Source organism: Lolium perenne, chromosome 1 (genome assembly GCF_019359855.2).
Source record: "Lolium perenne isolate Kyuss_39 chromosome 1, Kyuss_2.0, whole genome shotgun sequence".
In the NCBI taxonomy this organism is placed as follows: Eukaryota; Viridiplantae; Streptophyta; class Magnoliopsida; order Poales; family Poaceae; genus Lolium; species Lolium perenne.
This window is the reverse complement of record NC_067244.2, coordinates 142895039-142909377: the sequence shown is the minus strand read 5'-3', so window position 1 is coordinate 142909377 and position 14339 is coordinate 142895039. Positions and strand designations below refer to the sequence as shown.

Here is a 14339-nt window from a genome sequence, read left to right as displayed (position 1 = left end):
GACATCACCATAATAATCAACAAATAATGCATAGTGATCGTTTGGCCCCGTGCGGTCACCACTAGTGGCTTTGCCCTTTGAGGTTTTGCCATTGTTAGTGACCTTCTTGTTCTTATCTTGAGCGGGTTTCTCCTTCTTGTAGTTGTTCTTCTTGTGGGACTTGGGGACATATCCAAGTCCATACTTTTGATTGTTTGACCTTTGCTTACTCAAGAGGTCATCCAATCCCATCTTGTTCTTGGCGGTGGTGAACTTTGCAAGTTCCTTTGTTAGCCTAACATTTTCCTCAAGAATAGATGCTTGCTCACAAGAAGATTCATTAGGATGATAGTCAAGACCATATTTGGTCACCAAGGACTCAAGATATGCATTGGTCTCAACATGTAAAGAAAGTTTCTCTTGTAAACGAATATGTTCCTCAACAAGTTTAGCATGCTCACTAGTAAAGGAAATGGAGGAACAAGCAAGCTTTTCATCATCAATGGGATCCTTCATTGATCCAAGAGCCCTTTTGTAGGATTCTTGAAGTAGATCATGGTTCTCTCCAAGTTTCTTGAGCTCATCCTTGACAAGCTTGTTAGCTCTTTCAAGGTGGTCAAGATCCCTAGTGAGAGAAGCATGAGCAACTTCAAGTTCCTCCTTTGAGACATTGAGCTCTTGGGTCAATAATTGAGCCCTATCAATAGTTTCTAGGTCCTTAACTTTATCAAGTTCATAAGTTTCAATTTGTTGCTTAAGACCTTGAGATATGCACCTTTCGGTTTTTAGCTCTTGTCTTAGGAGATTGAATCTCCGTTCCTTCTCATTCAATTGATATTCTAATTCCTCAATGGACTCATCCTTTTCTTTGAGTGAGTCCATCAAGAAATCAAACTTGACAAGAGCTTCACCACGAAGGGTGCATCTAACATCATAGAGTTCCTTAAGCACAATTAATTCTTCTTGATCTTCGTTCTCATCATCAAGAACACTAGATAGGGAAGGTGGAGATTCCATTACCTTGGTTTCCCTTGCCATAAGACAAGAGCCAATGATTGGAGAGGAGGGAGAGTCATCGGAGTCATCATCTTGAGTTGTTCTTGCCATGAAGGAAAAACCAACATCATTCTCCGTGGAGTAATCTTTGGAGTAGTCATATGTGAAGAGTGACCCGGGCTTAGAGAAAGCTAAACCGGCCACTCCGGCCTCCTTCTCCTCATCTTCCTCTTCTTCATCGGACAAGTACTCGGCCCCAACAAAAGCTCTTCCCTTGTTCTTCTTGTACCGATCGTTGATTGGGTTCGGCTTCAATCTTGGCTTGACCCCTTTGATGAACTTTGGCTTGTCTACCCTTTTCTCATAAGGGCACTCATTTGCAAAGTGGTTATCTTCATCACAATTGTAGCAAGTTCTCTTCTTCTTCTTGTCATTGAGGAGCATTGGAGACTTTGCCTTGTACTTCTTGGCAAAGAAAGCAAAGTCGGTAGCAATGTCACTAGTTGAAGTCATCTCTTCATCTTCTTCAATTTCATAGTCTTCTTTGCTTTCATGGTCGGCTCTAGCTTTGAGAGCAAGGTTGTGTGACCCTTCATGGTTGTGTGAGGCTTCATCAACACGGTTCATTGCCTTGAGCCTCTTTCCGGCTTTGGCCATGTTTTCATTGGCGGCCACATAGGAGACTAGATCATCGGAGTTGAGATCGGCACTCTTGGTCATGATTTGCAAGTTGAGTCCAAGGTTGGTGTCTTCTTGTTTGACGGCAATCATAGCAATGACCTTGGATTTTATGAAGGCTTCGTTCATCTCGAATCCGTCATTGTACTTCTCAGCACCAAGTCCCTTGACCCTTACTTTCAGAGCACCAAGCCTAGCATAGGCATCGAATACGGATTCTCCATCTCGAATCATGAACTGGTAGGCATCTTGCTTTGCGGTCTCATAGAGAGCTGATTGGATCAAATCGGTTCCCTCTTGGAGTACTACGATCCGATCCCACAACTCTTTAGCGGAGACAATGTCATCGACTTGATCAAGAAGCTTGCGGTTGATGCCACTTCTAATCTTGTCACGTGCGGATGCATTGAGTTGACGGTTGTAGAACTCGGTGGAGGTCAACCGAGTAGGATCTTGAGGCTCCCGATGTCCATGAACAATGAGCTCCCATAGCTCCACACTGCAGCTGCGAATATGAGATTCCATAGCAGATTTCCAATGTGGAAAGTGAGTTCCATCGTAATGGGGAACGGTCCCACTATGGTTTATATGAGGCATGGGTGAAGTGTTTCTGGGATAGTCATGGTTAACATCATGGTAGGATTCCTTAGAGGCCGAAGCCCCACTAGGAGTTCCACCCGCAGTTAGGTTCTTAAGCATGGCAGTCATTTCTGTCATTTGGTTTTGTAGCTCATCCTCCTTTTTCTTCTTCTCGGCATCATATGCCAAGAATCTAGATTTCATCTCTTTAACCGAAAGGTTAGAGTCGTCATCTAGACCCTCGAAGAGTTTATCCATCTCACTCTTAAGGCGGTGAAGCCCTTAATAAGAGTCCAGGCTCTGATACCAATTGAAAGTATAGAGATGGTAAACCTAGAGGGGGGGGTGAATAGGTTTCTACAAATTTTAATTCTTTCTTTGCAATATTAGGCTTTGCGGAATATAAAGATGAGCCTAATGCAAACTAGGTGAAGCAACCTATATGAGGATACAACTAACTCGAGCACGAAGGCTCTCACAGCGATTAAATCACAAGTAAGGAGTTCGGTTAGAGATAACCGATAGCACGCGGAGACGAGGATGTATTCCCGTGTTCCCTTGCTTTGCAACAAGGTACGTCACGTTTGGAGGAGTGGAGGTCCCACGAAGGATTCCCCGCGCCACGAAGGCTCACCCTATTCTCCGGAGCCTATCCCACGAAGGAATAGCTCACTCACTTGTGGTAGACTTTGAGGTAGCCTCCAAACCTTCACAATCTTGCCCGGAGCAAATCCACAGCCCGGATGCTTCCGGACTCCTCTTGCCTACCTAGGGTTTCCAAGGAACCCTAGGAAGCAAGCTTCTCAATGAATACAAGGGGGAATGAGATTTGGCTTGGTAGAACGGTAGATCGGGTCCTCCTCTAATGATTCCCCGGAGGGATTTGAGTTTGGGTGGAGGAGGAGGTAGATCTGAGGCTTTTGGTGTTTCTAGCAATGGAGTATGAGAGAGAGCTCAAGAACAGCTTGTAGTGTAGTGCCTAACTGTTCAGAGGTAGGAGAAGACCTATTTATAGTGTTCTTCGAAATACGGCCGTTGGTCACTTGCCACATCAGCAGATTCTTCGAGAAACCCGGTCAACCGGATTTGGCGCCGGACAGGCCGGTCCACAGCCCGGTCAGACCGGGCCACAGACCGGGCCGGCCGGTTTCCAACCGGAGCTGGGACCGGGTCTTGACCGGGCAGGCTTCTGACCTTACTGGATGGCGTCCGGATGTCACAGGCGCAGAGTCCGGTTGCCGACCGGCCGCTCGTCAGCGCCCGGTCGAGACCGGGCCATGGACCGAGCAGCCCGGTCCGAAACCGGGCTGGTGACCGGACGCAGACTGGAGGGCTCGCCTTCTTTATCGGAACTCGCCGGATGGCACCGGTTCTGGTCCGGTTGGTGACCGGGCTGTCCGGTGCCAGGGCCGGTCCGACCGGATCGTGGACCGCCAGGCTCTGAAAAACTAGCTGATTTTTCGTCGAATTGGGGGGGTCTCCCGTTGCCTTTTGTTCCATTGCTATACCATCATACCTCTTTGGCTAATACCTGAAAGTCATCTTGTAGGCATGTATTAGTCCAAATACTCTAGCACGGTGTCATAGATACCAAAATAATGGATAAGGGTAAAATACCCTTACACATTATTCATATAATATTTCCAAATAATTAATATCTTTAAATCTGTAAACCGGAATTGGACAAATAATATATGATTTATTATTAGAAAAATATGAGTGATTTGAATATGAAATATTTATGTATTTATTAATTTATTATTATTATTATCAAATAATATATGCATTATTCATATAATATTGCTAAATAATTAATATCTTGAAATCTGTAAACTAGAATTGGACAAATAATATATGATTTATTATAAGAAAAATGTGAGTGATTTGAATATGAAATATTTATGTATTAATTAGTTAATTATTATTATTATCAAATAATGTATGCATTATTCATATAATATTTCTAAATAATTAATATCTTGAAATCTGTAAACCGGAATTGGACAAATAATATATGATTTATTATTTAAAAAATGTGAGTGATTTGAATATGAAATAATTATGTATTTATTAATTTATTATTATTATTATCAAACCAGCGACCACCACTCTGCGAAGTCGCTCCGATGGCGCCCAAGGCTGAGAAGAATCCGGCGGCAAAGAAGCCCGTGGAGGAGGTGGAGGAGGAGCCGGCGCCGGAGCCAGCCGCGAAGGAGCCCAAGGCTGAGAAGAAGCCGGCGGCGAAGAAGCCCGTGGAGAAGAAGCCGGCGGCCAAGAAGCCCATGGAGAAGAAGCCGGCGGCCAAGAAGCCGGTGGAGAAGAAGCGATCGATTCATAATTCATACAAATTAATATAGAAGACCACCACTTCTCTTCATCTCTAACTATTGAGATGATCAACATGGCTAGTAGCCAACTAGCATCCAATACTTCCTAGCAATCTCGAAGCCCAAGTGAGCGTGTAGTGCTGCATAGTGCACTTGCTCGTAGCTCAATGGATAGTTGGCCCATCCAAAAATGAGCTCCTCTTCTTTTTTTGCGCGGCGACGTCCATCTTCTTCTTGTGGTCGTACTTCTTCTTCTACTCAAGGTTTGTCCCAATGGTATGGTTCGCCAAATCATATAGACTTGGAGTGGTCTTGGTGGTGGGGTTTGGGACTACCTTCTGGAGGTCGTACGCAGAAGTGATGCGAATGCCCTCGAGTCTTAGCTTTTTCAAATCGTTGCCGATAGCGGTGCCGCAGAATATGATGTTCCCGTCCTCCAAGAAATCCTTGAGCGCTTGTGGCACTTTTATATCGGCATGAATCATCTGGAACACCAACGTCTCGGACGCCAACGAGAGTTGAAGGACGGCGGCGCGCTGCTCCTCACCGACTTTCTTCTTGCGAGGGTCGGTGAACTCGCAGTCCAACCCGACGAACTTGATTGTCGCGGTGTCGAGAAAGTCCCTCTTCACGCGCCGGATCCACTTCTCCACCATTTTTGCGCGGAGCGTGACCATGGCCTTGAACGTCGCCTCCATCCCTTCGGCCTTGAGGTAGTACACCCGGTTCCGACAAGCCGGGTCACGCACGAGGTGCTCCATCGACGAAGAGAGGGTAGTGGCTTTTGAAAATGGTGGATGAGGAGAGGAGGCCGGATGGAAAGAGTGTGTGTGGTAATGGTGAAAAATGGTGAGCTTATAAAAGCAATGGGAAGAGGAAGATGAACAGTGGCTGGCTGCACCGGCGCCGGCGGCTCGGATTCCATGCCGGCCGACGCTCGGTTTCGACGCGGCCAGTAATGGCGACACGCGATCGGGCTCCGCGGGAAACTGAACGTTTGACTTTAGGTCCCGGTTGGGAATACGCACCGGGATTAAAGGGGGTGCCGTAGACGCCACGTGGCGCAAAACCCTTTAGTCGCGGTTTGGCAGACGAGCCAGGACCTTTGGGTCCTTTACGAGCTAGGACCTTTGGGTGCCGTACGCTATAGCATTTACAGAGCGACGTGGCCAGGCCTTGGGTCCCTGCCCAGGACACGGCCGGGACCAAAGGTGTCTGACCAAAGCCAATTTTTCTACTAGTGAATATTACTCCAATCTGCCATGAATATTTAAATTGATTCTTTCTAATCATACCTCACTCTGGTTTACCGATTGAGAACTTTTAGAATCTTCCTAACTCTCGATGTCGGATTAACCGTAATAATCGTTAGACAGACCACCGCCAAGTAATACCTGAACATTTACACAAAACCATTGCTTATTGTATGAGTATAATAGTATTTTTACCACTGACCACACAAAAATAGCATACCCGACTAAAAAAATCACTATTCAGTACTTCATTGTCATCGTTCTCCTCTTTTATCAACTTCAATCTCCATCTACACAATTTAAAATAATTAACAAAATATTTCTAATTAACAGCATGTCCTCACAAAGCAATATAAATTGGCAAGTTCACTCACATTATCATTGTCACCATCTTCAACCTTGTCATCATCGTCACCCTCATACTCCTCGTCATCATTGTCGGCATCATCGTCGGCATGCATCGTCCTCGCCAAAACCATCTTCGATCTCCATCTACACAATTTAAATAACTAGTAAGCATATATTGCAATTATTTAGGGAGCCATAAAATCACATGAAACTGTGACTCTACTCACACTATCATCATCGCCATCTTTTCCATCAATAAGGCCATCTGCAGCAGGAACGTTCAGATATAGAGAACTATATATCCCGCTCAAATACAAATTTCTCACCCTTGTCTAACTCTGTGTCACTAAGATCCGCCATTACCTATAACGCACAACAAATCATGAAGCCAAGTACGTCTACGAATCAGTGAGGTCCAGCTAAAGAACAATAGAGAGATGCCTCACATTACCTTTGAAAAACACCACGGCCATGGTCTGACGGAAGCCCTGAAACCCTAGCACACCAAGCCAACGCAGATGGAGGAGATCCTCTCGTAGATCTCAGCCGCGAATATAAGGACGGCGTGGAGGCGATCCTTCCGCGGCAGCGCAGTACGTCGGGTGTTTTGGAAAGATCCCCACGCCGGCAACTAGATCGGAAAACTTTGCATACGGGTATCCAACCTGCCCACTTTGAACGAGCGTCTGCGCGGGGCGGGGAGGACGCCAAATCACACCTCTAAACTATCAGCTTTATCCATGCCATTGCAAAGATAATAGCTAAGATGCTTGCCAGTTTCCACAAGGCTGGTCCTATTCTTGAACTCCCGAACTTCCAATGCTCGTAGTAATTCGTCACGAAGTGAGCGGCATCCCTGATAACTAACTATACATTAGAAACCTCACATAGTGCTTCCACCTAACAAACACCCTGACTCTCCTCCTCGGGGGTTGACCGTCATTGATCCATTTTTAGCGCCATTCAATGGGATGACACGTGGCAGAAGGTATGGCCGAGCCGATGTGGTAACAGTCGGTGTTTTCATTGCACCTTCTGAAAATTGTTGCCTCCCAAAATGGGACAGAGATTTGATGCTCCTGGGCACCAGTGCTCCTGCTATTTTAGAAAAACTAAAAATCACATTTATGTGTTTTAAAAAAATTAGAAAAAAAATCATGGTGTAGCCAATGAATTGTCCCATAAACGTGCAAATTTTCAATTTTAAATACAAAAAATTCTGGGCTACACAAAAATAACAAACATGTGGATCTGGATATGCATATTTCAAATCTCCAAAATTCAACATATTTTGTCTTTTTTATGTAGTCTACAATATAAAGAATTTCATATTCAAATTTTACACGCTTGTAGGTTACATCATTTATGTTGTCTAGATTTATTTTCAGATTTTTTTGAAACAAATATGTATGATTTTCGAATTTTTTAAAACAGCAGGAGCACTGGTGCCCATGAGCCAAATACACTTTTCGCCCAAAATGGCGTTACGCATGTCCCTGACAATTCTTTTCCCCCTGTAACTTCTGAAGCTTGAATAAAATGTTTGTCCACACCAAAAGCTAGTTATACAAATAAAGAAGTCAAATATTCTGTACTGACGAGTGACGACAAGAATTGACAAAGAAAGTAGGTTCCATCAATACTTTAGATTAGTCATAGAATAATCGTAGAACGATCCCAATTTGGATTTTTTCTCGTGGATACTCCAAAGATGAAAATAACTTTCTCATGTGGTAGGGCCTTCCACGCTCTTAGAAGTAAGTACATGTTAACATCACAGCAGGGTATTGTTGTGAACTTTTGGCCGACTATTTCTATAACTCCTCATGGCCGTGGTTATACTGACAAAATACTTTGCTTACGGCAGGCAGATTGTCTTATGGACTGAGTGCCTTTGCCACTCCCCCTTCTCCAAATTCCAATAACGCCATCTTCCTAGTTGATCCGTATTTCTTTTAAGTTACTTCTGAGTCGAACCTTTTTTTTAGAGAAATTATAGATCCTTATCTTCCTGTCAAAGGCTTCGAATGAGTCAAATATACGGTGTGCAATTTTGTGTGCGCAGCTGAGTTTGTCTTGGAGTATGTGCCGCTGTAGCACTACACTGTGAAATGTTTTGTGGTCTGCTTGTATTGGTCATCAGTAGGTCACCGTGGCCAATATTTCTCGGAGAGGCCTGCTAATTCTAACTATCCGCATATGAGAATTTCAGATTTGTTGATTTCTTAACACGTAAGGTTCAAAGCTAGGTCGCTTTCTGAAGCGAAACTAGAGCGCACAGCATGCTCTCGCTCTCGGAAGGTAGAACAAAGCGCGCTCATCGTCAGCACGAATATATATAGCAAATGTGCATATACATGTATGTTGACGATTCTTACCGCAGATCATGTTAGGCAATCCACTGTAAGCATCTTCCCTTTCTCTTCTCCATTATTTGGAGATATTCTGTCAATCCAATGCCTTAAAGCAACTGTGTTTGCTGTGGCAGCGTAGGAATCAATCTAGGAGAAAATCTCTGGATGATTCGGGTTGCGAAAGGCTTCGAATCTTCGATTCCATCTTACGCTTTCCGGTGTGTGCAAACGCAATTCCAGCTGCAAAGCTCGCCCTGTTCTGCTGGAGAAAGACGCGGTGGAAAGCTAGCTAGGCCTAGACGTACGTGTGTGAAGTGTGCACATGCATTATCGTTAGCGCAGATCGCATTCGCATAGATACCAGAATTACATGAAGTGGAAAAAAGTGGCTTTCAGATAAGAAGCGATGTCGCGACAGAATCCAGATGCAGTGCTCGATCTTGCAGCAAAGTTATCCAGGTACGCATGCATGTTTGGTTAAAGTGATATATTCCTGAATGAGGACATGTCGTCCGGCGGAACATTATGGAAGAGGGTTGAACCAAAATAGCCTGTGCTAGTTCTCTGTCGATTCCAACCCAGCGAAAAAAATGGATGCCAAAATCGTGTGTGCATGCATCGATTGATGGTTGGAGGTCGTCAGGAGCCGGGGGAGACCCTCTTAATTTCGTTGTAAAGTAAACAAATAAACGAGGGTGAATCAAAACTGAGATCCCGGGCATATTCATGTCGTCGGGAGCTTGACTGACAGCAACCTGTGTGCGACCCCGTCCAGTTTCGAAACACCTCCGCCACCCCTAGTGATGGCGGCGAGCTGGTCATCATCGGTTTCGTCCTGAAAGCTGCGGCGTCGATTCGATGGCGCACGCGGCCGGGACGCAGATTTGTAGTATTCCAAGTAGCGGTGCAGGTGAGACTAGAGCGTATACCTCACACATCAGCCATCCACATCTTTACTACTGGATGGCGAAGCTGGATTAGAATAAACTTTTTTTTTTCCACGAAAACAAAAGATTTGTGTTTGGATGTATTGATAGATAAAGAAGTTTAAATATGTACATGTCCCCTAAAAGAGGGACAAAACACACCCCGCGCTACAACTCGATCCAAGAAAAGAGATCCTATTTTAGGGGAGTAGATGGCGAACACCCCGGGCTCCCGCGTCCGCCAACTACCACGCCTCAGTGCTGATGTCTTTGAACAAGAAGGCATCAAAGGCTGTGCGTTGTCGAAGATCACAACGTTCTTTCAGATCCACCATGCCGTGAGCATGATAATCGACGAGATACCCTTGCACAGCTGGCGAGGGGTAGTCCGCACCACCAGCGACCACCACTCCGGATGGCGACACCGGATTAGAATAAACTTAAGAAGGGTTTATCTGTGTAAGTAATAGCTTTGTAGAGAGAGAGAGAGAGAGAGTTAGCTTGGAGATTGCGAAGTGCGAACCGCTACAAGTTTAGATACTCTTGCCTCCACGGAAGCTATACTTACCCTTTCTTGATTGCACTTTACATATGGAAGCTATTAAGAACCAGAAGCTTGGAAGGCCACTTCTTCGGTACATGTAGCACGCACGCCATAAAAACAGCAATACTGCACGACAGCGAATTTTCTAGAAATAAATTATCTGTTTGATGTAGATTGGTTGCAGCCAAATAGGCACACCAATATAGCCTAAGTTTCTGAAATCTCAAGGCCCATCTATAATGGCAGCTTGTGGATAGTGGTATATATGGTGAGCTTTTCTCCTCCTACTAACTGAGTGAGAAAAGAAGAAGTTTACACGCTTTGCCCCTTCTGGCCTCCTCTGCCATCTCGCATGTCCTGTTTCGTGAATCGGGTTTAAGTTTGAAACATTATGGAAGACTATCTTGCACCGACTGAGTGTGTACGTATCAACAAGCGAGTGCATGCTTGACACGATATAGTTGATCAGTCTTCACTCACTCTCTATCTATCTATCTCTCTCACTCTCGACGGACGAGAAAAAAAAGACGGGCTCTCCTCTCCTGACCTAGCCGCCGCCTCCTCCTCTCCCGCCCCCCTCCCGGGCGGCGGCGGAGGATCTGCCCGCCCCGCTCCGAGCAGCCGCCCCAGGACCATCGCACCTCAGCCGCCGCTGCTGCCGGCCTCGGCCCCCGGCCGCGGCCCTGGCCTTGGCCCCGGCCCCGGCCCCGGCCCCGGCGGCGGCGCCCCTTCCGTCGAATGACGAGGGGGAGGAGAGGGTTTCCACGGTGGCATTCCATGGGAGGTGATGAAGCGCCGGTGGAGGAAGCCGGGCGGCGCGGCTACTTGGCCGGTGGCCTGATGCTCTCCGTTGGTAGCCATGGAGGATACGGTGGAGCGGTGGCAGCCTCCGCCCCCGGTGACGGTTCAACGGTGCTACGCATGATCCGCGCTGCCGTCCACTTCCCTGGTGATCCGGCAGGAGGGACTGGCGGCGTGGTGGTTGCTGGTCTTGCTTTGTTTTTGGTGGCGGTCCTCGGGTTTCTCGCAAGCAAAGATGAAGATCTACGAGAGGTCAGTTTGCCTTGATCTGGCTGGAGAGATGAGTTCCGGAAAGCTCCGCTGATGAATGGAACAGTGCATCTTTTGCCTGAAGTTTGCTGGATCGGGTGATATTCGGTCGTGCGCACCCATGTTTATATTCCGACCGTTTGGTTTCGGAGGGAGCGGCGTGAAGGTCTATTCTATGTTGACATAGGTGACTTTTTGGTCCATGGTGAAGTCAGAAGAAGGAATATATCATGAAGGCCGGATTGGTGGACTGGCTAAAGGAGGTTCGAGTCTCCGTGATGCTGATGGATTTGCTTGGCGTTTCGGGCTCCGCAACAGTGGTATGCATGTGGGGGCGGCAGCACAGGTGAAGTTCAGAGTCTTACATCTCAGGGTGAAAACCCAAGGTCTGGCCTTAACTGGTTGTGCCTCCAATGACCTTGTTGGAGGCATTGTTTTGAGAGTGGGGACTATCTTCATTGTGAAAACCTAAGACCTTTGGTCGGGCGACGACGGTGTTGGTGCACTATTCTCTTTTTGGAGGCGTCGCTTTTGGAGAGTCTGTATTTCAGGTATTGTCACGGTGGTGGTTGTATTGTTGTTGCTGCTAGGTCTAGAATGCTGTAGCGGGACTTTTATTTCTTAGTTTTCTTTACTCTTTTTTGGCTGCGCACATCCATACTGCCACTAGGGTGGGGCGTTGTAGCAGAGGCTGGGTGTAATTGGTATCTTTTGATATTAATATATTCCCTTTATCTAAAAAATCTATCTCTCTCTCTCTCTCACCGTGAGTTTCTCTTGATGCACCACCTTCTAGTCTTCCCCACCCATCGGATGCGTGCACGGCCGCCCAGGAGAGAAGACCTACGAAATCAGTCCCGTTGAGATCTTGCATTGAGAGATGGGCGATAAGATTTTTGAAAAACGTCTTAGCATGACTTCTTGTTGTGGTTCGAGCGTATCATCGCCGGTCGATCTCGTCCCCCTGCCTTTTGCTTTTATACTCATGTATATGACCTATAATAATGGATCGAGGGTGAAAGTATTTTTAAAAGTGAGCTACTTGCATGCTTTATTTTTTATTCTCAAAATTTATTAGGATGGCGCATGCCCCCGGTCGATGAAGATTTGAGGAATTATCGACGAATAAATTTGCATGCAACAACCTTGTAGCTTATATTTGTATATGAGCGGTGTGTTGGCTTATGAAGTATATGCTCCCTTTATTTTAAAATGCACCTTTGATATATTTTGAAATGTTAAAATATTAAAACAAAAAATTTGCATGTACATTTTCACGTGCTACGTGTTCACAAAGTCATTTCATGAAAAATCAACTTGTCTTATGTCGTGCGTAAAAAAGACAAAGTTCAGTGGTAAAAATAAGGCTTTTCACAAGATAAATATTCTCCTTTTTTACCTAGATCACAAAAACATATTATTTGGAAAAACTTGGTGAATACATATATATATTATGGAGATGAAGATGTAGAATTTTTGTCAAAATTTTCAACAGTTGGAAATATACAAGCGGCCCATCTGAACAAGGACAAAAAGAAAAGCTACACAGGCTGCCGGGTTTGGATTTAATGTGGTCGTGTGGACCTTGCAAATTCCAACCGAGCAGAGCACACTCCCCCGACTCGATGTTGAAGGCGAGATGATCCAAATGTAGTCACTTCTGGCCCGCAAAATTACAAGCGAGAAAAAGAATAAAGTTGACTACTGGGATCTTTACGTGCTCCCCGTGAGCCTAAGCACCGGTTCCTAGTCCAGAACACGAGCTGCAAATGTCGTCGATTCGTTGTGCTTAACTTTGGTATGGACGAACTGCCCCGTCAATTGGAGCTGATGGTACAGCACGCGGACGACCAAACAGGCGCGCGGAGTACAGTAGTAACGTACTGTAGTGTGGAGGAGCCGTCGCGTGGCGCCAACACGGACGACGTGCATGGTGCGACTCAGCCGTCCGCAGGCGCCCCTGGCTCGACTTGTGTGCGCGCGTGCGGACGCGTTCCGTGCGTGGGTTGGACCACTCCGCCGTCCGAATCCGTCCCCCGGACCCCGGTGTCCGCTTCCGCGTCGTCGTTGCCTCCGCGCGCCCGTGCGGGATTGGCAGGACGGAGATGCCGGGCGGCGCCGCCCGTGCCCGTATGTCGCGGTGGTGCTTCCAGCTTCCTCGGACCTCCGGGGTTGCGTCCCCGGCGCGCACCTGCCTCTTTCCCATTTTCGCGGAACGTGCTCTTTTCCGGAGAGTATCTCCGTCGAATCGGCTAACCACACGGGAATCTTCCTTTCTTCCTAACAAAACGTGCTCTCATTTCATTTCCCCTGCTCGTTTTTTTAATTTTGACTAACACAACACAGTCATCACTGATCCCCACTAGACCAATCTATCTGTACTGTGCGGCTCGATAATCCCGCCTGAGAACTCCACGCAGCCGTGCAAGCAGCGTGCCTAGCTACTCCGTGCCTCAGCCCTAGACGACGCTTGACCACTTCAACGAGCAACCTCGCCATCGCCATGCATGGATGATTGTCCTGTCAGTCGACGCCGCTGGCCCTGTTCGGCTCAGCCACGCATTCATTTCAGATCGGGGCGCGCGTGCCATCAATAAAACTTCAACTACCGCTCATGGGTCGTGTGCAGATCTCAGGCCGGCATACAAAACTACTCCTACAACTCATTGAAAACCTAGCTGGTCTCTGTTTGACTGCTCATTACTAGCCACGTGCGCCGTCTAGCTATTTTCATATATGTAGCTCAGATTAGATTCCGGCGAGCTAGGTCCTCCCCATCTTCCCTTTGCACGAAAGAATACCAGTATATATCGCCAAGTGTGCACGCTTCTGCGTCGAAAATCTTTCTAGGTCAGTACGTGTGGCCGACGTTGTTTCTTTGTCGTGTTTCCTGTCCATTGCAAAGGAGTAGTGCTGACTCGATCTTCTAGCCAGATGACGAGCAACACCAGAGTGAATTGACCACATGGTATATGTGGCAAGCAATCAATCAACGCTAAATTGTTCAAAAATATCAATCAACGCTAAAAATTAATAACACTACAGTAAATTGAAGCAAAAAAAAAAACACCTTCAAACTAAAATCATATAACAACAAATCATCATTTCCTTTTTTTTTGAAAGAACCTAGTATTATTTCTAAAAATTGAACATCTCAATCAATGAACTTAGTATCTCAATTTGGACACAAAAATACTTCCATGTTTTGTCCTAATCAACAGGGCACAACTAACTACACTCTAGTTATATCTAGCAAGACGGCAATTAAAGGATCATATGAGCGACTAGAGAAGGTGAATGTGCGC

The 14339-nt window shown here is 46.2% G+C and overlaps 1 protein-coding gene across 1 annotated transcript; it reads right to left on the bottom strand.

The window, feature by feature from the left end:
- Window positions 1-4813: 4813 nt before the first annotated feature.
- Window positions 4814-5320, bottom strand: LOC127334095 (uncharacterized). Its single transcript, XM_051360512.1, has one exon. The coding sequence runs from the start codon at window positions 5318-5320 to the stop codon at window positions 4814-4816; it is 507 nt and encodes a 168-aa protein (XP_051216472.1).
- Window positions 5321-14339: the final 9019 nt, after the last annotated feature.

Excerpts from the sequence above, each read along its gene's own strand:
- LOC127334095 (XM_051360512.1), bottom strand. The coding sequence starts at position 5,320 with ATGGAGCACCTCGTGCGTGACCCGGCTTGTCGGAACCGGGTGTACTAC.